This window comes from Nestor notabilis, unplaced genomic scaffold, assembly GCF_000696875.1.
Source record: "Nestor notabilis isolate BGI_N333 unplaced genomic scaffold, ASM69687v1 scaffold21039, whole genome shotgun sequence".
Classification (NCBI taxonomy): domain Eukaryota; kingdom Metazoa; phylum Chordata; class Aves; order Psittaciformes; family Psittacidae; genus Nestor; species Nestor notabilis.
This window is the reverse complement of record NW_009945336.1, coordinates 3,029-25,347: the sequence shown is the minus strand read 5'-3', so window position 1 is coordinate 25,347 and position 22,319 is coordinate 3,029. Positions and strand designations below refer to the sequence as shown.

Here is a 22,319-nt window from a genome sequence, read left to right as displayed (position 1 = left end):
GGCCGGCTCGGGCCGTGGGGTCAGCGGGCACCGCCGCGCACGACAGCGCTGCCCCGGGGGGTGCCGTGCGTGAGGTTCACCGCGGAACAGTCCAGCCGCTGGAAAGCTCTCCGGAAACGTGAAGGGAATTTCACATCCCTGTCCTGTAGGGCAGAGACTGTGGAACCACAGCGCAGGCATCCCGATCCCACCCCGATCCCACTGCTGAGAGGGCGGTTGAGCCATACCACTGATGGAACAGGTCATGGCAAGACCCTGGCCTACCCACAGTGCAATGTTTAAGTGTTTGTGCACTCAGTATGTCACCACAAATTAATGCTCCTTTAGGTTAGTAGTCTCTGTCAGGTAAATAAACTATACAACGTTCTCTCATTTTTATCTGGCTTTGGTAACCTCATGGTGTGCTTCCTAGTTGTAATACTTTTTAGAAATCTAGCTACTCTTTCAGTGTTTGGCAGATTGAATCCGGCCCTGAAATAATTCACTGCTTTGTAATGAGCTGCCCTCATAAGTAATTCTAGAAAATGAAATAAAAGCAATGTCTTAGTAGCTAATAATCATATTCTATAGGTTTTTTCCAGTCTTATGCGGTGGAAGTAGATGTAAAGGATGGCGCTAATGCTACGTGCCTGTATGCAAACTGGATGATGAGGTTCTTGATAACATATGAAACAAACAGTAGTGATTATGTAAGTACTTGGAGGTAACTCTTGTTGACAACTGTTACTTTGTCCTAGGTGAAAGTTTAAGTACACTCTGTCACCGAGAGTCTTTGGTTTATTACTTTTTTTTCCACTAAGTCAGTGGAATACTAAGAGTATTCCTAAATATTCATTATAAAACAAAGCATAAGTTCCCAATTAATAATGCAAATAACTGAAAGTGCCCTATTGCACTTACTTAATTGATATATTGGTCAAACTTGGTGGGTTTTGTGTATCAGTGTTGTAATGTCCTTAGCCCATATAGTAAATGTAAATTGCAGCTCAGCACAGCCAAGATTTATAGCTGGCTTGGAGTTCTACTTTTGCTCGTGAATCTGCTGTGACTCCTTTCTTAGTCACACGTCAGGGAGCCTTTTTCTTAACTTTGTAGAACAACTTAAAGTAATCCCACTGATCTTGTGCAAAGCCCTGTCCAACTCCAGCAGGTTTATAGCGTTGTCATGGGGAAGAACTGTCTGTGAAAACATTTAAACCTATCCTCCTCTTCTAGAAAAACACAACCTTGAACCTATCATCCAATGTGACACACGATGGAAGCGTCTGTGGCAATGACACACAAGCTGCACTTCTGGCAGTACAGTTTGGAGAAGGTCACTCTTGGAGTGTTAACTTCACAAAAACCAATGAAACTTACCAGGGGGACTTCATCACATTTACCTACAACACCAATGATACCACTGTATTTCCTGATGCTAAAAGAAAAGGTAATGTTCAGTGCAAAATCCTTTTTACAGAACAGTCCTGGCTACAAGTGTCAGATCTCGTGTCCCTGACCTTGGGTGGCTTTTTCAAAGTTAGAAGGACTGATAACGTATCTAATAACTTCTATGGCCATGCACTGCCTAACTGTTCATCATACCTGCCTGTTGGATAAGAATACAGCCTAGTTAGCTTCACTAAATGTGTGATTCCGTGAAGTGGAATGAAAGAGGAAAGTTAACTGTTTGAACAGCCTTGATCAGTGAGGTGCTGCTAGTAGGCAACAAGCATATGGAAGGTTCATTTTAGGACTTTCCTCCTAGGAAAGCAATACAGTTACGTGTTAGGCCTTCCACGGACTAATACATGCTAATAATAGGATTTGGGTTTTTTTTTTTTCCCTTAAATTATAAACTTAGATAAAAGGATTCCCCTTTCTAATGGCTTGTCTAGTTCTGGAAGCACAATTACTTCTCTGCATTACTTAGCACTTCAGGTCAGGACTCATAGGTAAAACATGCAGGAGAGATTAGGTTTGTTCAACTTAATTAATTACATTTTTGTCTTATCAAATAAAACATAACACTACTTATAAACGTTCTTGTAGTTCATAAAGCTTTAAAATATTTGTGTTTATTTGTAGGACCAGTTACTATTGTTGTAAAGGATACTATGCAGCCAGTTCAACTGAATAACGTCTTTGTGTGTCATAATACCGACTTCCTTGAAGCAGAAAGCGTAACGCAGATTTTCTGGAATGTTACTGTGCAGGCTTTTGTTCAGAATGGCACAATTGGTAAAAAAGGTGAGTGTTTCCATTTGTGAATGAGCTTTTTTTATACTGTGTGTATAAAAAATGTGCAGGGAGCAAAGCCACATAATAAAAAATCCACCAGTTTGAAGATATGCTGTGTAGAATAACACCCATGTAAATATTCTTTAGTGCATCTTTCCTTGTTCCTGGAAAAATAGATAAGCAGAACAGATTCAGTTTGGGTTTTTTTTTAATACATAGTGATGTAGATTGTTCCTGTGCCAAGCTGATAGTGTAATAAAGTGTGTATTCCAGTTAGTGAGGTATTAAAAATAAGCACTTCAGAACTACTGTTGCTGACTAGATCAAGGTTTTTAACTGACTGCCTTCCATTTGCAGTGATAGCCTCTCTTTTTATTTCATTTAAACAGTCCAGAGCCTGTCAAGAGATGAGCACATGATCCTGCTACATATAACTTAATAGGGTTGCTTACTTTGTCTACAGCAAATACATATCACGCTTTTATAAGCGTCTGGTTTTGTCTGTGTATTTCACTTTTGTGTGTTGGAGTTAAGCAGTACTACATATGCTGCATGGATTCAAAACTGAGGGCATTACAGGATTTCTGAGAATAAATGATAGCTGTAAATTATTTGGAATACTGCACCATGGTGTTGAGTTTAAGGCGTCTGACTTGATTAGCAGGCCCCCAGTGAGCCTAGATTTCAACAGAGAAATTGGTATCTGTATTAAACTGACCTCTCAGTTGTAAGAGTTCAATAAAATTTCAGCACTGAAATGGTGATTAAATTTCTTTTCAGAGTCTAGATGTCGTGCTGATACACCTACTTCTGCACCTCCTACTGGTGCCAATGTAACTACTGCGTCTCCTACCACTGCATCACCTGCTCCAACTACTGCTCCCAAACCTGTAGAGAATCCAGAAACTGGAAACTATTCTCTTAAAAGTGGAAATAAAACTTGTCTTCTGGCTAATGTGGGACTCCAGCTGAACGTTTCCCAAGACAAGGTGCTTCTCTTCTATTTTAAGAGTATAAAGGTGGTTGTAGTTACCTGGTATGAAATCTGAGTGCAGGGGATTGGCTTTGTATGCTGCTGGCTGTCCAGAACTGCTTCTAAGTATTGTACATAATCTGACATCAAAATACTTTTGAGGCATAGTATTTAGCTTTAAAGCCTTAGGTGGATTCGATGTAACCTGTTGCTGGGAGTACCTCTAACATCATTAAAAGCCTGAAACTTCCAAGTTTTTAGGGCAGTTGGTCGCTGCAGATACGGTCTTTCCCCACAGAGGGAGCCAGAGCTAGCCTGATGTATGGGTAAAAAAAATAGGACCTTACTGGGCAGTTTGTTTGCTTCGGCATTACCAGCATGTAAACTTAACTCAAGTAACCTTGGTTTGGTTAAGCCTAGGTTAATCTTCCTGCTGCCATCTCCAATGACAAACTCGTCTAGTCTAAGACTGTTACTGACTGAAACAGTGTCTTCCTGATGGCAGCTGAATGGCCTTGATGTGGTATGTCTGTGTTTCAGCCTCTTCTGATCAACATCAACCCAAAGACAACTAGTGCAGATGGTGTCTGTGGTAACACAACAGCTACTCTGAAACTGAACGATGGAAATAGCACACTGATTGGTTTCACGTTTGTTGTTGTAAGTAACTTCTCTTATTTTAAACTAGATTTCCACTGCAACAGCATTACATGATGATCACTCACAGTAAAACCCTTCAGTCACTTGCTGGTGATAGTCTGTTCCCATATAGGACATGGAGCTGGCTAGCTCACTGCCTCAAGACAAATGAAATACTGGGTTAAAAGTTGTAGAAACTGTAAGACTGTGGTAAATGCCCTGGTAAAGCATGTGTTCTTCAAGTTAAAAATGCAGAATGCACACTGACGCTTGGTTCTTGCTTCTTAAACAGAAAAATGTAAGCACAACTGCACAAAAATTTTACCTGAAAGAGGTGAATGTTACACTGCTCAATCGTCTGAATGGTTCTGGTAAGAAATTGTATCTGCCTTAAAGCAAGTCTTAAGTTTTTATTCAATGTCTGTATCTATCGAACGCTTCTGACTTTTTTTCAGTGCTGTTCATGCTTACTGTTACTTCCTGCTTTAAGTTATGTTAGTAGGAACAAGAGTAATATGCGGAAATAGCTGTAAGAGTTACTTTAAACAGCAGTGTGGGATTGTTTTCTTGTCCTGAAACTTCTGCTAATGGGGTGTTTATACAAATTGAGTGTGGTGAGGCACTAGAACAGAGAAGCTGTGGATGCCCCATGCATAGAAGTGCTAAAGACGAGGTTGGACAGGGCTTTGAGCAACCTGGTGTAGTGGAAGATGTCCCTGCCTGTGGCAGAGGGTTGGAACTAGATGCTCTTTAGGGTCTTTTTCAAACCAAACCATCCTATGAAATTGAGAGCTGCTTTATAATGTTTCCAGTAACAAATTTTTGAGGGGTGAAATACAGTTGTACCAGTGATGCTTTTTGTTATTCCTAAACCAGCTGTTGTCTTTGACTGAAGATGCTGCTGTATCTTCTAACTACTTCTACTTAATTCTCACTGGGAAGAGAGACAAGTGCTGTAAAAACACAAACCAAATGGAAAGTATGGGTTTGGTTGCTTTTTTTTTTTTTTTTTAAACTTTCTTGTCATGTCTACTGCAGTTAAAAGGGCACTAGAGCTAAAACACCCACAGTGTTGGGATAAATGGAGGCACAAGAAAAGCCTGTGCAGAGGATAGGTTACTGCTAAGTACTATAGTAAGTTCAGTGCCTGATTTCTCTTGGTTAAGCAGATCAATCACACTTTAGACTACCTTGTTTTTCAGAGTAGTCAGTGTTGAAAAGCTGACCCCTCTAGTCCTTAGTCTTATGATTGTATTAGCAACATTCTTGCATTTGAAGTGGACATACAAATTTCTTTTTACTTCCCCCCCCCTCCTTTCTTTGTTTAGTCATCTCAAATGCAGATAACAGCAATTTCAGCAACTGGGATGCTTTCCTTGGTACTTCTTATATGTGCCAGAAGGAGCAAACTCTTGAAATTAGTGACAATATTCAAATACATACATTTAATCTATGGATTCAGCCATTCCTTGTGGAGGAAAATAAGTTCTCTACAGGTAAGAGTTCTTTTGTTAATTCCTGCAATGCTTGCAAAATTCTTACTTGCTAAAAAGCACCAGCTTTGGGTACAAGCACTTTATTTTGGAACCTCTTGTTTCACTTTTTAAAAGTGACACATGGAATGAAGAGGAATTGTGAGACTGACATTCAAGGAAAGCTTTGTTCTCACTTAAATATCTGCTACGTATGTTCATTGTCCTTCATAAGACTTGAAGGAGCTAGAGACCCTCTGAGAGGGACTTAAGCATTGCCTTGCAGAATAGGTTAGAATACCATCTTGACATACAGCTTTTTGTAGCTCGAATATGTAAGAAAATGGGGCAAAACCTAAGCACAAGTGGACTTTGGTAACACTGTTAGGTGTTTAGGTTCTTTTTACCCGTCAGTCTAAGGAACAGGAGTGTTGAGGGGTGGGGGGGAAATGAACTGACAGAGCTTCTTTCAGAAGCAGTCTTGAATATCCAGAACTAAAGAAAGATTCTGAAATGTTTGTATTTATCCTGGTCTTGTGTGTGGAAAACTGGAAAGATTTAAGTGACCTCTTTCTTAATCTTTAGTAACCTGGTCTTTGTACTTAATGATAATACCTGCACCACAGCCTTATTAGACTGTCTATCTCTAGACATGTAGATTGGGTGCACATTTTTTTTACTTCCTTTTTTTTAGGTAGAGGCAAGTTAACTCCCCAGATGCATGCAGGGTAAACAGTACTGATCATAATACATCTTGTAGACTTAGGGTCCCATTTAATGCTGTAGTTCAAGTTGCAGGGAGCTTCCTTCTCCTCGTTAGAGTTATTTCATCTCTCTGTAACATGTCTCCATTCTGGATAGGTTCTTCATACCAGATCATGGTCACTTTACTCGTAATGAGTAAAAGCACCAGTCTTGCCTTAATCATGAAGTAGATGAGCCTGGTTCTGTCTTAAAAGTAGAAGAGTGGCTACTCCCTTGTCGAGTACAGATCTTGTGCACGTGAAAGCTCATACACAGTTAGCTTACTATAGTTTATCAAACATTCCAAGTGATTATAACACTTAGATGTACCCATGAGACCTCTGAAGGTCTTAGTCTCTCAGTTCAAAAATGTAATAGTACTTCGTTTTTGAACCTTCAGATTCTTATACCACACTTGGCAAGTATTCTGTCTTTATTTATTCCTTGTTGCAACATTTTTTTCCATCTACAGCCCAGGAGTGTTCGCTGGATGATGACGACATTCTCATCCCAATTGTAGTTGGTGCCGCACTTGCCGGCTTGATTGCCATTATAGTGCTTGCTTACATAATTGGCAGAAGAAAAAGCTATGCTGGATATCAAACTTTGTGAATCTAAGTGTGATTCCTGTTCTGATTTCACTCTAAACAAAGCAAGTGCAAGTTCTGAAGTCCAAAAAAGACCCAAAACTTAGGAGTAATTACTAGCCACAGCTAACTGGAGTTGAGAAACAAAGAGAATGTTTATCTCAGATGAAGCAGAACTACGTTTTTAGTTTTCCTGCTCTAAGAAGACGACGTGGGTTTCATAGCTGTTCTGAAGATGTCAAATACAGAATGAATTGCTAGGCTAAGGATTTTATCTTGCAAAAACCCTAAAATGTTTAGGATTTCTTTCTGCTTTTTACAAAGTGTAGCCTGAAACAAGAACACATTCTAAACTAACATGCATTGGGCAACTCCCAGAATAGCATAGAATTTGTACTTGCTTCTCTCCTCTGCGTTCCTTAGTTGTTGTCATAACTGTGGGTTCAGCTGGCAGTATTAGTCACTATGTTGACTTGTATAGTATTTAACAAGGATTGTATGATGCCCAGTAACAACTTTGTTTTTCATAGAATGGAACTTGAGGCTGGTGATTAAGTGATCTTTTGAAGTGGCAGCAGTAACTTACTTAGCTTTGACAGAGTTTGAGTAGTTTACTCCTGCCTTGGTGTAGTTTCAGGAATCATTCCTATACCCTGGCTGTACAAATAAAATGGGTAACCTGTACTTGCCAAATGGTGGATATATGGGAAGGCTTCAGTGCCGTTCCCAAATGCTTTCAGAAAAAAAAAAAAAAGAAAAAATTTCTGTTAGGCACTGAATTCTTCATCACTTATTATACCTTGGCAGTCATCTAAAATACTCAACTGAGGCAGAGTTCTGCTAAATTAATGCAAGCTTTTCTGCTGGCATCAGTTTAAAGGGAATAACCTTTCTAAATATTCAGAACTTTAAAGTGCACTTAACTTTATATCATACTCTGCACAGAACTGGTCTGTCTTGTTGCTTTGAATGACCATTGTTTAAAGATGCTTTCATTTAATGAGCCAGTATCTGTTGTTGCAGCTTGAGCTGTCTTTAAATCTTCATCTTGAATGGTTCTCTGCCAATCAAAATTCACACTATAATGGCCCGCCATTGGCATTCTGAATGTTTAATGTACTTTGTGTTTGATTGTTTGCTGTGTAGCATTTATTAATGTTAAGAATGGAAAAGCCAAACAAGTCTGAGATGGACCCACAACACCTGTTTTTCCTTGCTCTATGGAAAGGATAACTAGCTTAACAAATGCAGTGCAACTGGACTGTTCTTAAACTGCAGCTCTGTAGAGACTAACCCTTGCTGCACAACTTCTCTCTGGTCTCCATGTGCTCTAATACAGTTCTTACTGCATGGGAAAAAAAACCCAAGTCTTTCAGACTTCTACATAAGTGTGGCTTTTTTGCATATGTCATAACATGAGCTGCCTAAACTGGTTATTTAATGAACATAACATTGTCTCCCTCTTTAGAATGAGTTTAGCCTGCATCGAAGCTGGTTTAATGTTTTATTAGTGTTTTCTAGGGTTGTAGAGATGTCTGTGGCATGTTTGTATACAAATCATAAAATATGCTTCTTTCAGTAATTTCTTTTATTTCTTTGTAAAAACAGTTTACTCCTGACACTAGCCAAGGAAGCAAGTATGGGTGGGTAATGCTTACTATAGCTTGTAGTCTACAGCTTCAATTTTGCATCAGTTACTGAAATTCATTTTAATGAAAGTGAGGAACTACTATAAGTTTAATCCTGAAACAGGCTTCAAGACTTACCGTTTTAATTAAAAAGAAGTGGATCTGATGATTTGCATATTAATATATCCTCAAATGCAGAAGTTCGTATAGATTTTTAGCATTTTTGTGACGGATGTTCCGTGGCACCAGTTACACGTGCATTTCTGTTAAGGAGTAGTTACCACACTGTACTCATCTGACCATGCCAATTTTTGAACTGTGCACAGTTTCCAATATAGAAGATTAGTGTGGACTGCTCCCAAAATGCAACAATACTGGGAGTGTCTTTGCAAAAGCCTTCAACTTACTCTTTGTGTTCAAGTATATTGGCTCAGAGTTTCAAGTACTCCTAGACTGATGTGCAGGTAACTGGTTCAGAAAACATCTAAGTTTCACCTGAATGCCTGTTGTTATAAAACCACTAGTTTTCCTGTATGTATTGCTCCATAGGGAACTGTCAACCTGTTCAACATGTGCTCTAAATAATAAAGATTGTTCTATTTCTTAAGGAAATTTGTTCACATTTTTTAACCAATTTGAAAAAGGACGTCTTGTACTGTCTTTTCTAAAAGAAAATAAACTAAATGAGTAAGGTCAACTTCAGTCAGTCTACATCTGAGATTCTGTTCTGTAGCTGGTGAAGGTGCTCCTTTGTTGTTTGTGTCTTAATACCTTGTTTTGCAGCACATTCTGGCCCAATCCACTGCAGATGACAGTTGGGAACCAGTTGAGACACTGTCCATCTGGTTCATCATTTGAAATTTGCATGTCAACTTTTTTTGTCGATTGTCTTTGCATCCAGACAGGGTGTTTTTAGGGTTGATTTTGGCCGTCTTAAATGGGTGAGCTACGAACAGCTCAGTTTCTCCTTGCAGTTGCCCTGGGAAATTGAATTGGTGTCTGCATTCAGCAGCAGCAGGAAAGCCTTAGGGAGCTGCCTGGGAGTTGGCTAGTAGTTTCATCCTCTGTGACAGAGGCTGTGTTGATCCTGTTTGTGCTGCTGGTTCTTCTGGTGACAGTACTACTACGTGCTATTTTTCTGAATCCAGAGAGACTACTCTGCCTTGTACCATACCTCTTTCAGCCTGTCTTGTGAACTCTATGGCCATATGACAACAGGAAAAAGTGCAGTTTAATCCTGTACCCTTTCTTCTCGGTTCTAGCCTGCACTGCTTATGTAATCACTGTGTTGGAGCTACCTTCTTATCTGCTACACAAGGTCAAAATAACGTTAGCACCTTCCTGAAGTGTAAGCTGAAGCTTTTTTATGGTGAAGAACATGAGTATTTTAATAGGCTCTTGTTAAAGAACTTAGCAGTGGGGTTCCTAAGAATGTAAATCAAAGTTAATTTAACCTACAGTGGGACTGCAGACATCACATTATCAGTACAAGTCAGGCTGCAAGAGTCTGCAGGAGTTACTACTGCCATTTTCAAGACAGTATATAATGGCATTGCAAGTCTGTTAGTTATGATGTTTAGGAAGGGGAACTATTGCTTTTGTGTTTTGGGAGGGGGTCAGGGCTTGTGGATGGCTGACTGATGTCCTGCTGGGGAAAGGCACAACTGGTTTGAATAATTAGAGGGAGATGATAATGTTAAATACTTCTATTCAAATGCATTTCTTTTTCAGACTTGCCCTGTTTTTTATTTAGCTGAAGTCTGTAGCCCAGAGGTAGACAGCTTAGTTGTACCCACAGCAGTAGGAACAGCTTTGGGAGGATTAGTTGTCCTAGTACATTCTGGCTTACTTTCTTGGTTACAAGAAATGCTGTAATGTTGGAGATGAGTATTTTTTAAATGGGAAAGTTTAACTTTATTTGGAAAATACTCTGAACTCAGAAGATGGCCTGCTTGTGGAGCCAGGCAGCCGGGTTGTTAAAAATGATGAAGTGATGCAATAAGTATTGTTAGGTTCAAACATAAACTATGACAACTTACAGTTCATAATCTATTGATTCATTAATTCCACTTCTGCCAAACTATTGCACGTTGCCTCTCAGAATATTAAAGACATGCAGTGGCATCTGAAAGAAATAGTTTTGTTCTGGTCTGTAGAAACAGCGTTTGACTTGAGTGAGCTTGTGGGTGTTGAATATTAATGTGTATAACCTGTCCTAGACTGGGCTGTGGTTTGATTACTATTGACTGAGCCTTACATAGAGTTTACTGAATACTAAAATTGTGCTCTAAGATACCGAGATTTCTGATCTTTAAGCTGAAAGGCGCCATCCAAGCTCCTGCTCCTCAGAAGAAGCTTTTCCAGCCAACGAACACCTCTTTTCTCTTTTTTTCTTTTTTCTTTTTTTTTTTTTTTAATTTTTAAATTTACCACAGTGTTTTCTGTGGTGCAGCATATACCAATAAACCCACAAAATCTGGGGCTGTTGGTTGCATCTCATGATTGGAATTAAAAGGGAAGAGAGTTTTTATACTAGGGTTAAAATGTTGGGGGTGAAAATTTCTGGTATTTTAAATGGAGACATGTTCAACCAAACACATGGGAAGAGCCTTTCCTGCTGGCCTTGGTACGGAATGTGCTAGTTGGGGTGCGCACTTACCAGGTTGTGCGTCTGAAGATACTGCTGTGGACCTTCTAACCACTGCACATGACAACACATGGACAGACGTGTGCCAGCAGCAGTGGCAAACTGGAGAGAGGTAAAGGATGGAATGTTCCTGGTATGAAACTTTAAGCCCTTTTTATCCTGGGAATCCCTTGTGATGGTGCCATGGTGTGACGCATACGGCAGCAATCTCCTTCTGAGGGAATTTCTGTCGCTGCCTGCTGGGGACCTTTCATCCTTAGGAAATCAATTCATGTTTAGTATTAATGACCTGTTACACAGCATGCAGTAAATTGTGTCTGTTGACCTTTGGTGAACAAAGATGACTAAATTTCAAATGCAGGTCTCTTTTTAAGATACTTGCACACTTTCTCAGTAGTCAGAATATTTTGGAATAGCTCACTGTGTAAGGTACGTATTTCCTTTCCACATTTTTTCCCCTTCCAAGTGTTGCTCTGCTTAGCAGTAGGTACCTTCAGATCGTCCAAGTTTAGTATTTTCAGGTGCTGAACCTCCATGTGGCATGTTTGGTTTTTTCCTCTTAACCAAAGGCCTTTCATGAAGGGGTGTTGCACTGTAGTGAGCTGAATCAAAGCAATGAATTTCCCATAACTAAGGCTGGTTCAGTTAGAGGCTCAAACAGTTCAAATACTCACTTCGAACAACAACTAACTTTAGATAAGGCATTGAGTGTGTGCATGACACTGCTCTAATACAAACTGAAGCATAGAAGTTTTATAAGGAGCTCTGCTTTGTTAAAAACATGGAAACCAAGCACCCTTACAGCGCTGAAGCAGTACACGGACAGTGCCATCTCTTAACAAAACATCTCATCTTGGCATCACGCGGGTGGAGCTCTGCTCTCTTCACAAAAGCAGACGGCGGCCAAGCCCTGCCTCCATGCCTAGGGTGGACCACTGAGTTGGAAATCAGTTCCCAAGTGCTGTTTGCTAATCCTTGCATAAGTGTTTGTACCAGCAAGGAGTTCATCACGTATTTATAACCTGTGTATTAAAATCCACCGTAGCATTACAGCTGTCTCTGTGGTGATTTCGGTAAGGTCTGTGTAGTTTTCAGCTGAAAACAATAACCCTTTTCTTGTACTTGGATTGAAACTAAAGTTACTCACTGAAAGAGAGAGTTTTTCAGTGTGTTGCATTCAGTGCTTTCAGCATATGTACCTTGGGTGTCTCTTTGTCACTTGGTGCTGTCTGTTACTTCTCTCTGTGTCCAGAAGCTAGAGAACATTGAAGGTGTGGGAAGTGCCTTGAACAAGGCAGTGATACACCAGGCTGTCTTTTCTTGTTGTTATATCACTGTTAACTCGGGTGTGATGGGCTGATGTGTGCTCAGACTGCTGTTTTGTGTACTGCTCACTAGAGGAAGATGAAGTTAAATGCACAAATACTAGTAGTGTGTAATATATATGTTTAAAGAAATCAATGTTTATCAATTCTTTACTCAGCTTTTTTATTCAACTGATTGTTATATGTATTTCTGTATCTAATTCAGTGTAAGTTCTCAAAAGTGTCTGTTTGCTTCTTGCTTTCTTCAGTTTCTAATGCTTGTTTTCCTTTACTAATTTATTCTCCCTTGCCTTTTTTGTTTGTTTGTTTTTGTTCTTTCTGCAGCTGAAGAATGCTTGGCTGATTCTGACCTGAACTTTCTTATTCCCATCGCAGTGGGCATGGCACTTGGCTTCCTTATCATTCTTGTCTTTATATCTTATATCATTGGAAGAAGAAAAAGTCGTACTGGCTATCAGTCTGTATAAACTCTTAATTCTGCCTCTGTTGTTACCTTCCCTGCTCTTCTCCTTTTCCCAGACTCCCCGATTTGCCCCTTTAGAAAGATGAATTCATAGTTTTTTTGTTGTTTTTTTTTTAATTAAAAAAACCCAAACCCATTTCACAAGAGAGTAACATGCCATGAGCCTGAAGATGAGTTGCAGAGTTTCGTGAAGCTACTGTATGATTTTGGAGTAAGTGTGCTGAGGACCATAGAATTGAGTAGGGTTGATGTGTGTCTACATGAGAATATGTGATTCTTTTGAGTAAAGAAGGCTTTACTGAAGGCTTCACCTACTGAACTTATTTTCTGTTGTTTAGTCTTTTTATACAAGAAAATTTCTAGTTGTGTACATCTCAGATAGTGCTAAAGCTAAAACCATAATTGAAGATGTGAATGCTGTGTTGAAAGGGACTGGACACGCTTTGAGAAGTGAATACCAAGCTCTTAACAGACTTCTGGGAACTTGGCATATGGCTGTTGTCTTTCCTCATTAGCAGCTTGTTCTTGTGAGTGAGTGAATTTCCTATTCCTTCTAAACGTAAAGGTATACATGATCTCACTCATAAACTAACAGAGTATGAGAAGAACATCTGATTCTTTTAGTAAACTAATTTGTTTAACATCAGAATGGGGAAGTTGACAGCTAATGTATGTTAAACAGCTTAGCACCAGCATGATGTCTTTATTGTCTTTATTCACCAAGATAAGGCTCAGTCCTGGAGAACTTGTACTACTCAGCAAAGCCAAGAGGCTGGTGAAGGGAGTATGTCCTGGCCTGTTTTGTTTGAGTTTTCCCTTTTGTTCTGAGCTCAATTGTGAAATCGGGGCAGCAGGCTGGAATTTCACTGGCTGCAGTTTGTCTTGGCTTTGATTCTGTGCACGTAAAAGAAACTACACTGCATTTCAGCACTGGTGCATGTGAGGCTCAGGAGCATTTTGAGAGCCCTCAAAGACTGACTAAGAACACAGATTGTTCAGAGATTCCTGCCATTCCTTTGGACAGCTTTCATAGGTTAATGGGGGATCACTGAAAAGCTGTGGTCTAGGAATGCAGGTGAAGAGAAAACCAGTCTGTTTTGATACGATTAATCTGGTTTTACCCTCCTAATTATTGCTATCACACAGCAGTTGAATTAACATAAGAGCACAAAATTTCTGCTATGAGGAATGCTGATTGTAAAGCAGAAACTAAAGTATACGTGTAGTGAAGAAAGTGACTCCCAAAGAGTAAAAGCATCTTCTTTGAAGACGCTTTGTTTGTCATTAATGCTATAACTTATATTTCTATGTTCCATATCTGAAGTGCACCGAAATAGAAGTCATCACACATTTGTGATTGTGTTCTGCTTCATTCCTGTCAGGTTCGTGTTGATAGGATGACAGGAGCCTCTTGCTCTTTCAACCTCTTTAGTCCATCTTGGTAAAAGCCTTTTGCAGCCTGTAAACCCTGGTTTCCAGCTGTGGGACAGCTCAAGAGCTGCCAGGTCTGCAGAGAGCTACTGACAGCACACAGAGTTTCTGTCCTCTGCAGCAAGTGTTTGCTTAAGCTGCTTTAATATTTATAATCTCTTTGTGTATTAAGCCTCTATCTGTGGCACCTTCAATAATTCCCATGCACAAAGGAGAGGGTCAACACTGATGTTTAAGTAACTAACTCGGAATAGTTACATATTCAGGGAAGGGAGATTTCTAAAGAGTTAGCTTTTGTGTTTGAGAAATACCTGTATGTTCAACTATTCCCGTCCTCACTGTGACCAAAGACAAGCTCTGCCTGAATCTGACAAACTGGGTTTTGTACCACAAATGGGCTCTTGAAACAACTTGTCATTTTTATTTATTTATTTTAGGACTGTAATTTAGTGCTGCTGGGTTGGAGTCTGTGCTTTGGGTTTGCTTGTCTTGGTCTCTTGTGCTGTACCTTTGCTCTCGCAATACTCTGTTTCCCTGCCAGAGTGGTAAATGGTGAATTGTTTGGAGACTGGCAAATTCCGGATAACACAATCTTGTCGGAGTGTGTTGCTTCCCTGCTGCCAGCAGGTGGATTCCATCGGTGGTTTCATGCTCAGATTGCAGATCCAAGTATTCTGCATCACTTTTGCTAGGTCATTTTAGTAAAATGTGGTAATTTCCTAGATGCACATACATATATATATATATATATATACGTATTTCATATGTGCATATAAAGTAGTATTTTGGGCTTCACTAGAAGTCAAAAATTGAGTCAGCACTTTAAGGTCATTGTAGCATGAAAAGTGGCATATGCAGTTCTCCAAATCCTGAAATGACTGTACAAACATGCTGAAAGCTGAATATGTGTTTGGAAAATAAAGTTAACTACAGTGTTTATAAAGCTTTGTTTAAGTGCAAGTAGGCACACATGCCGTTTCTGAGAGCTTGCCCAGTGGGATTGTCAACGTGCCTGGATCTGGATGTTCATGGGGAAACAGAAACTTTTACTTTCAAGCTGTTCACACGTTTATATCCACATTAATAATCTTTCTTTGACTGGATCAAAGCATGGGTCCAGTGTCTACTAAAGGACCAGCTGCTTCATGAATCCTTCCAACAGGCAGGTAGGGAATATGTATATACATAAAAATAGAGTTTTGTCCTGTTGCTGGCTGGAGAGCTGTTAATTTCATGGCCTGAAGTATGAAGGGTTTGGTTTCCTTTCAGGATCCTACAGAAATATAAATGTTTTTAAAGAACTAAAGCAATTGACAGGAAGGGAAATGTTTGTGGGTTTAACTTATTCCTGATGTCAAAGGAAGAGCTGCTACCAAGGCAGCACCTTCTTTGGCAGAAGCCGGTTTGTGTTGGTCAGAACGTGCCCTTTCAGACAAGTTGTGCAGGCAGAACAACAGTGTTGCCCTGGCTCTAGCAGTGTCATCTGAATAACCACATCTGAGCAAAATTAGTTCCTAAACTACCTCTGGTTTAGGTTTTTAACAGTTCTTAATAGTTTTTGCCTGACAGTTGTTTGTGATACTTAGCATATAGTAAGTCTTATTGTACTGGGCTCCTGAACTCTGGCCATAGAAAGTTAATCAAGTGCCCGGAATTCAAGGATCACATTATATGATGCCTTGAAATTCAGTCCCTAACTTGGCCAGCACAGGATGCTGCACTCACAACTGCATCTCTTACACCAGTGTTTTAAGAATGGTACCATAGAGTTAATTTTAATGCAGTTGCTTTATTTTTAATACCAAAATGACTTCATAGACTTATATAGACCAGGAAATGATGGCAGATTGGGTACCTGGACTAGGATGTAGGACAAACATACCATGATGCTCTTGTTCAGTCAGTAAATTTAGTAAGTGTGCTTTGCAGCTAGTGCATTATCCCAAGGTGTCCTGGCCTGCCGTGCTCTCATCGCTCCTGACACACGGAGCGCAGTTCACCTCTTGGATGTGAAGGCTGCGCTGGGCAGGGGGGCTAGGGCTGCTCAGCTTAGCAGCGCTCCGCTCTGACAGGGCACGTGTGCTTCATAGGTCTTTGAGGGTGATCAAGTGATGACTTTGCTAATACCCACGTTGACCCCTTAACAATGAAACAACAGCGTTTCCAGGTGGGTTTCTGCAGCATCGCAGCTGAGACCTCTCTGGAACAGGGAAGAACAGGCCTGAAATACTTGGGGGGTGGGGGTCTAACATGTCTCACTGGCACTTCTTTGCCAGGGGAAGGAGGTGCCGTCAACCTGCAAACCATGACAGGGGGAGAAGAGCTCCTTTCGCTCATCCCTGCCTAATAGACTTGATGAGGATTCTTGGGGCGGAGAGAACTGGGCTGAGGAGGAGGGAGAAATGCATTAATCTTTCCACTTCAGAAAGGAACAGTTGGAAAGGTTCACGGGCCAGGGATTGCCTACATGACCTTTGCTCCAAAACCTTGGGTGTGCTGAACAAGCTGTGAAAATGCTGCAGTCAAGATGCTCCTGGTGCTGAAGATCCTGGGAGACATTTTGAAGTCTGCTGTTTTCCCTTTTTAACCATGGCTTTGAAGGCATAATCCAGAACTTTTGCTCTTTATTATTTTAACAAGAATAGTGTTATAATAAACTATTGTCTTGTTCACTGTTGCCTGAGAAATACACATAAAGCTATGGTCAAGTTTAAAATTCAGAGCCAGGAAAAATGCATTCCACAGGGGTCACCCATAAAAGACCTTATGAAAATAGTGTTCAGATACCAGAGGGTTTTTTTTAATCAAAACCAAAATGCTTTTGCAGGTTCTCTGTCCAGATGACTTTTAATTTTTACTAATAATGATTTACATCAGATGGTGAAAAATGTGGTTCCACGTTCCATTGCATCTCATTTGTTTTGTAACTATGAACAAAAATAAATTAACAAAAATCTCCATGTGCCTGTTTTTCCTAGAAGAAAAAAATGCTGGCTTTATGCTTTAAAAAGGAAAAAGCCTCTGATTGACTTAACCTAAGTGCCCAGTGTTTGCAGTGGCTACTTTCCAATGTTCAACATGAAGATGATTCGGCCCAGGAAGCGGTCGCTATTGAGGTCGTTGATAATACCTCTCCCATTCAGACTGCACTGAATAGGGACCAAATAATTCCTCCTCACATCTGTAAAGTGCATAGCCACCAGTGGGGACGTATAGTTGACCTGAAAAGAAGAGAGATGTAAGTGTAACTTTTGAGGGAGCAGAAAAGCAGGCAGTGCTTCCACGTGCGCTAAAAATCATTGGTAACTGGTTCATGGTTCCCAGGTGTCCAAATGATCACGGTCCTCGGGATGCTGAAGCTGAGCCTTACTGTGCCTCAGAAGGATGGGATCGCACTGGAGTTCTGCACTGCACCGTGCCTGCTGGTTGATTAGCCAGGACAAGTAACACCAGACAAGGGGGCTCTCAAATACTTCCTGCTGTTCTAAAAATTGACCTCCTGCTTGTAATAAGACGTTTGTGGTGTTCCTCAGATCTGTGTGCTGGAAGGACATCCAGACTGGGGCTGTTACTCATCCTCAGCCAGCAGCAGTGTGATAACAGGAGGCTAGTGCCTGCCTCACCTCCCATTTCAGCTTTTGTTGTGGAGCTGCATTGCCTCCTGCTGTGGTACAGCCCAAAGCAGTGCTGGGTGGCATGTTCAGAAATAGCTGCTGGTGTTGGACTGGTTTAAGCCACCAGCCTGAAGTGGTTTTGACATAGCTTTAACAGCAGCCCCATCCTTTTCCTCTTTCATCACTTAACCCCTGATTTCCCTAATGCCCTGGGAAATGCTGGTGTTGAGACCTTCTCTGAGAGTTAGCACAGTCTCAGTCTCCAGATGGTAAATATCACCATTCCCATTGCTGGCAAGGGGCAACCAGAGTCCCCAAGGATTTTCCTCAGTTCGTCAGAGACAGAAATAGAGTACTGTAATCCCAGTGCCTGCGGACTCTCTCCTGCCTGCATCTGCCCAAAATGGCCAGAAAGCACATCTGTACTCTGTGCAGCAGCCCCTGCCCTCTCCTTAACAAGGAGACATAACGAAGATGCCAGAGTCCTTACTTACATGAGTGAACTTGCCATAGTAGGGATAATACATGAGATCAAAAGTCCCGTTTCCAGGGTAGAAGTCCACAGATCTGAGATCGCTCTCGTTGCCTTTCTGTGATTGATTGGAAAAAAATAAAGGGACACACATAGCACCGGGGACACAGAATGCAGCTCCCGTCAGGACGGTGCGAAGGAGCTTTAATACAGAAATCTCTTGCAAATCCCCGTCAGGGCTCAGCTGCGCTTGCCTCCGTGCAGCGTTTGCTGTGGGAGCCAGCTGCTGCTGCAGTGAGCGGAGCATAACAGCGCTATGAAGTCACAGGCAAGGTGCCAGGATTTGTGCCTCTCAGTCCCTGCCCGTGCTTGTCTCGTTCTGTACCGCTCTGCCCAGGCAGCGGGAGCCCTTCCTTCACCCTGTTCCTGGCGGCTTGCAGGGCACTTCCCAGGACCGAGGGTCCTGCTTTTTTTTGGGTCCTGCGGAGCGCTGGGGATGGATGTGAGCAGCTCCTGCCTCTGCCCCCTGAGCTCCAGGCTCTAGCTGGCACCCAGCACCCAGCGCTACCCCAGGGACTGAGCAGGGCGCTGCCGGTGAGGCCGGCTCCGGCAGCGACTCGGAGGGCAAGGTGGGAAGCAGGAGGCTGGTGCGCTGCACCCAGGGGCATTGGCAGCGCTGGGTCCTGTGACTGAGGCTAAAATGGGGATGAATACTGGTGGGGTCCATTAGAGGGAGACATTTGGCCTTCTACACACCGCGCTGCCAAGCACAAAAGAAAGCAGTACCTGCACTTTGCAGTCCACTCTCACGGGGACCCCAGCACCAGGGCGGTAGCCTATGATCTGCAAAACCAAAAGACATCCGTGCTTGTGTGAATGGGTCCTGTGACTGAGGCTAAAATGGGGATGAATACTGGTGGGGTCCATTAGAGGGAGACATTTGGCCTTCTACACACCGCGCTGCCAAGCACAAAAGAAAGCAGTACCTGCACTTTGCAGTCCACTCTCACGGGGACCCCAGCACCAGGGCGGTAGCCTATGATCTGCAAAACCAAAAGACATCCGTGCTTGTGTGAAATGCTGTGCCAAGCATGTGCTGCCTCCCTTCCCCAGAGCTTAAGCTGTTCTACATGCCAGTCACGTTGCTCAGGGCAGGAATTTTGTGCTCCTAGAAGCCGGGTCTGCCACCCCCTGCAACTTGCCCATGCCCAAGTGCTGGATTGGTGCCTGAGAGCAGGGTCAGAGCAGAGCACCCAGAGAGCCCAGACCCCTGGAGTGACACAGCCACTTCCCCACACCATTCACATCCCCCCCGTCTCTTTTCCAAGCAGCACGCACTGAACCAACACGCTATTAGATTTCAAATGAACTCGACCCTGTGAAAATTCCCATTACAAAGAGACTGGGGTCTGGGGTGTATCTTAAAGCTCAGTTCCTCCCAGAGAGGAGCCTGACACAAGACCCTCCAAGCACTCAGGTCTCAGCAGATCAAATAGAGCAGGTTTTGTGTTTGCTTCTTTTTTTCTGTGTTCTAGCAGGTATGAGCCAGCAGGTTTGGGGGTTCTAGTTCCCTTTGCCCTGGGCCTGAGAAGTGGACCGGTTTCAGTCCCTGTGTGGTCTTTATCACACTGGGACGCACTGAAGGAAGGAAGGAATAAATTAAGATAACCAGCTTTCTCTGTACCCGTCAGGATGCAGGGCTGGCCTTTAGAGTAGCCAAACGTTGGGTCCTCAATGCCAGAGCAGTTCCGCAGAAGTGAGCGTTTGAACTGGCAGGCCTTCTTCTCCTCGCTTTCATTGCCCCCTTGGATGAAGTACTGTCCTGAGATGCACTCGATATTCTTCTCCTCTTGAACTTTGTCATCATAAGCTGGTGGGGACCAAGAGACCTGTTAACATTTCTCGAGACCTGCACATGCCCACACTTTCAGAGTACATCTGCATGTCAAGGCAGTTAGAAAGTCCCACCCAGAAAGGCAAGGCTCTCCCTCCCACAGGAGCTCCCATGACCATTTTAAGAGCCTCTATTTCTAGATCCATAAGATGCCCACGAGGAGATCCCTGCACTGTGTGCCTGTGTGCAGGGATGTAAACAAGTTGCCAGTATGACTCTGGGGTGACTAAGAGCTTACCTGCTAGGAAGTGGTGCATGCTGTCCACGTAGGGCTGCCACGTGCTGCGCTGAGAGACGTTGAAGGCAATGGTGAACCCGTTCAAGTACGGTCTGATCATTACTCCTGGAGGAGGAGACAGACCCTGTTAGAGCAAATGTAGGTGGACTGGCCATGGGCTTGGGGTACGTTTTGCAGGGGCTGGTTGCACTGCGACTGGGCTCAGAGCTGGGCACAGGATGAGAGCGGCAGCACCAGCTCACAAACCCTCTCCTAAACCCGCTGGTCCCTTACCTCCATTTCACACCCAGAGAGCACAAAATATCCCAGGAAATATGGGAGACCTGGAGGATCTCGGTAGCGCTGCAGGAAAGTGATGGGCTTGGGTATGCACATGGGTGCTGAGGGGTCCAGGCTCCAGACAGGGAGCAGGGTGAGGGGGCCTTGTGTTCCCCACCAACATGGGGAAACACAGGGAAAATGCTGCTTCTGACATAGGGAAAGGAGTTTTGAACATTATCTTGCCAGGACTCCACAAAATAATAATGCATAAAACCTTAATTTGCTTTTCATTTTGAAGATATGAGGTATAAAGGGGCAGCAGCTGAAATGAATGGACATCACCTATGAAATGCCTAAACCTTTAAAATTGAAATTTCACTCTCATTTACCTTGTGACAACAGTAATTAGCATAATTGGAATAACAATTAGTATCATTAGAATGAATGCTTCACACGAGGCTATTGAAGATGCCTCATCCTCTGCGGAGAACCTGCAGCACTGTCAGTGCCTTGAGGTAAGTGATAACACCCTGTGTTGTGGAGGGCTGGTTGCCCGTGGGTGCGTACAGCTCCAGCAGAGCTTTACCCCGCTCCCTGCCCTGCCACTCCAGCAGTGCATCGCTGGGTGAGTGCAGGGAGGTGCCCGAGGCCGGGCTGGCGGGTACGTACCTGGCGGAGACACACGGTCCCGGTACGTCGGTGTGTAGGGGCTCAGCGTGAGCAGCATCACGTACATGCAGAAGGCAAACATTCCCGCCAGGCACGTGTAGAAGATGAAGTAAAACAGTAAGATCAAGCCTGCAAAAGAGAGGGGGCACGTTGCTGTTAGCGCAACTGGAGCACGTCCCACGGGGAGCATCCTGCAGGGACGCACAGCCGTGCTCAGCACGGCGTCCTCTGCAGCTCCGAGTCCGTCGTGGAGGTGGGAGCTCACAGTCCCCCTCCGCACACAGACCCCAGCATTTCTGGATGCGGGACTCTCAGCCTGACACGCTCCCTGCCCAGCCCAGGGCCGGGCCAGTGGCTGCTTGGCTCTGACCCCTTTTGCCACTTGGCCCTTCCCAGAGCTGTGCCAGGACCAGGTCTGTGTGTTCCCCTGCCTCAGCTCTCTCTCTGACAGACAGACCCAGTCTTGTCTCTTGCCCTTCCATTCCCTCTTGGCATGGTAACACGTACCCAGTGGCTTCCGCATGTCTGAATTCCCAATGGGGGCTGTGGGGCGATGCTCCTGCCCTGACTCCTCTCACCTGCATGTCAGGGACACCAGCGCTGGGCATCGCTCAGGGGCTGCAGCACCGCTGGCTCTTTCATAGCCCTGACATCTCAGGAATGGGTTTGTTTTTCCTCTGGACCAGGCTGATGGCTGAGGATGTCTCAAGAGGCCACAGCCTATGAATAAAACCCAGTGGCTCCGAAAGCAAAGTGAAGCCCTAATGCAAACATTTCCCAGGAGAAACGTGCCGGCAGCTCAGAGGAGCCCTGGGAACGCAGATGTGCTCTCCTGCCGTGCTTCTGCCGGGGCCACGGTGCTGGGAACCAGTGCAGGGCCGTGTCCTGCTGTGGGCTGAGCTGGGGCAGACGGAACCATCACTGCTGCTGGTGGCACAGCGGGGACAACATCCAGCCCTGCCACAGTGATGCTGGGATGTTGCCTCTGTGCCAGCCTGGCGGGGCGGGAGCTGCCGCCGGTGCCGCGCCCCTGTTTTGTGGG

General features: G+C 43.4%; 2 protein-coding genes across 2 annotated transcripts in view; one reads left to right on the top strand and one right to left on the bottom strand.

Moving 5' to 3' along the window:
- The first annotated feature begins 575 nt into the window (after positions 1–575).
- LAMP2 (lysosomal-associated membrane protein 2) lies at positions 576–7,140 on the top strand. Its single transcript, XM_010022838.1, has 8 exons — positions 576–689; positions 1,216–1,429; positions 2,068–2,229; positions 3,001–3,209; positions 3,734–3,853; positions 4,125–4,203; positions 5,161–5,328; positions 6,521–7,140. Exons 1-8 carry the CDS (start codon positions 645–647, stop codon positions 6,658–6,660), a joined length of 1,137 nt encoding a protein of 378 aa, XP_010021140.1. The 5' UTR covers positions 576–644; the 3' UTR covers positions 6,661–7,140.
- A 10,165-nt stretch (positions 7,141–17,305) lies between these two features.
- ATP1B4 (ATPase, Na+/K+ transporting, beta 4 polypeptide) overlaps positions 17,306–22,319 on the bottom strand; it is a 6,864-nt gene continuing 1,850 nt past the window's right edge. The window contains exons 2-7 of the mRNA XM_010022837.1: positions 21,278–21,406; positions 20,348–20,452; positions 19,900–20,085; positions 19,202–19,258; positions 18,238–18,333; positions 17,306–17,350 (exon numbers count right to left, since the gene is read on the bottom strand). Coding sequence (XP_010021139.1) covers positions 18,275–18,333; positions 19,202–19,258; positions 19,900–20,085; positions 20,348–20,452; positions 21,278–21,406 — 536 coding nt within the window. The 3' untranslated portion in view covers positions 17,306–17,350; positions 18,238–18,274. The remainder of the gene's footprint in view (positions 17,351–18,237; positions 18,334–19,201; positions 19,259–19,899; positions 20,086–20,347; positions 20,453–21,277; positions 21,407–22,319) is intronic.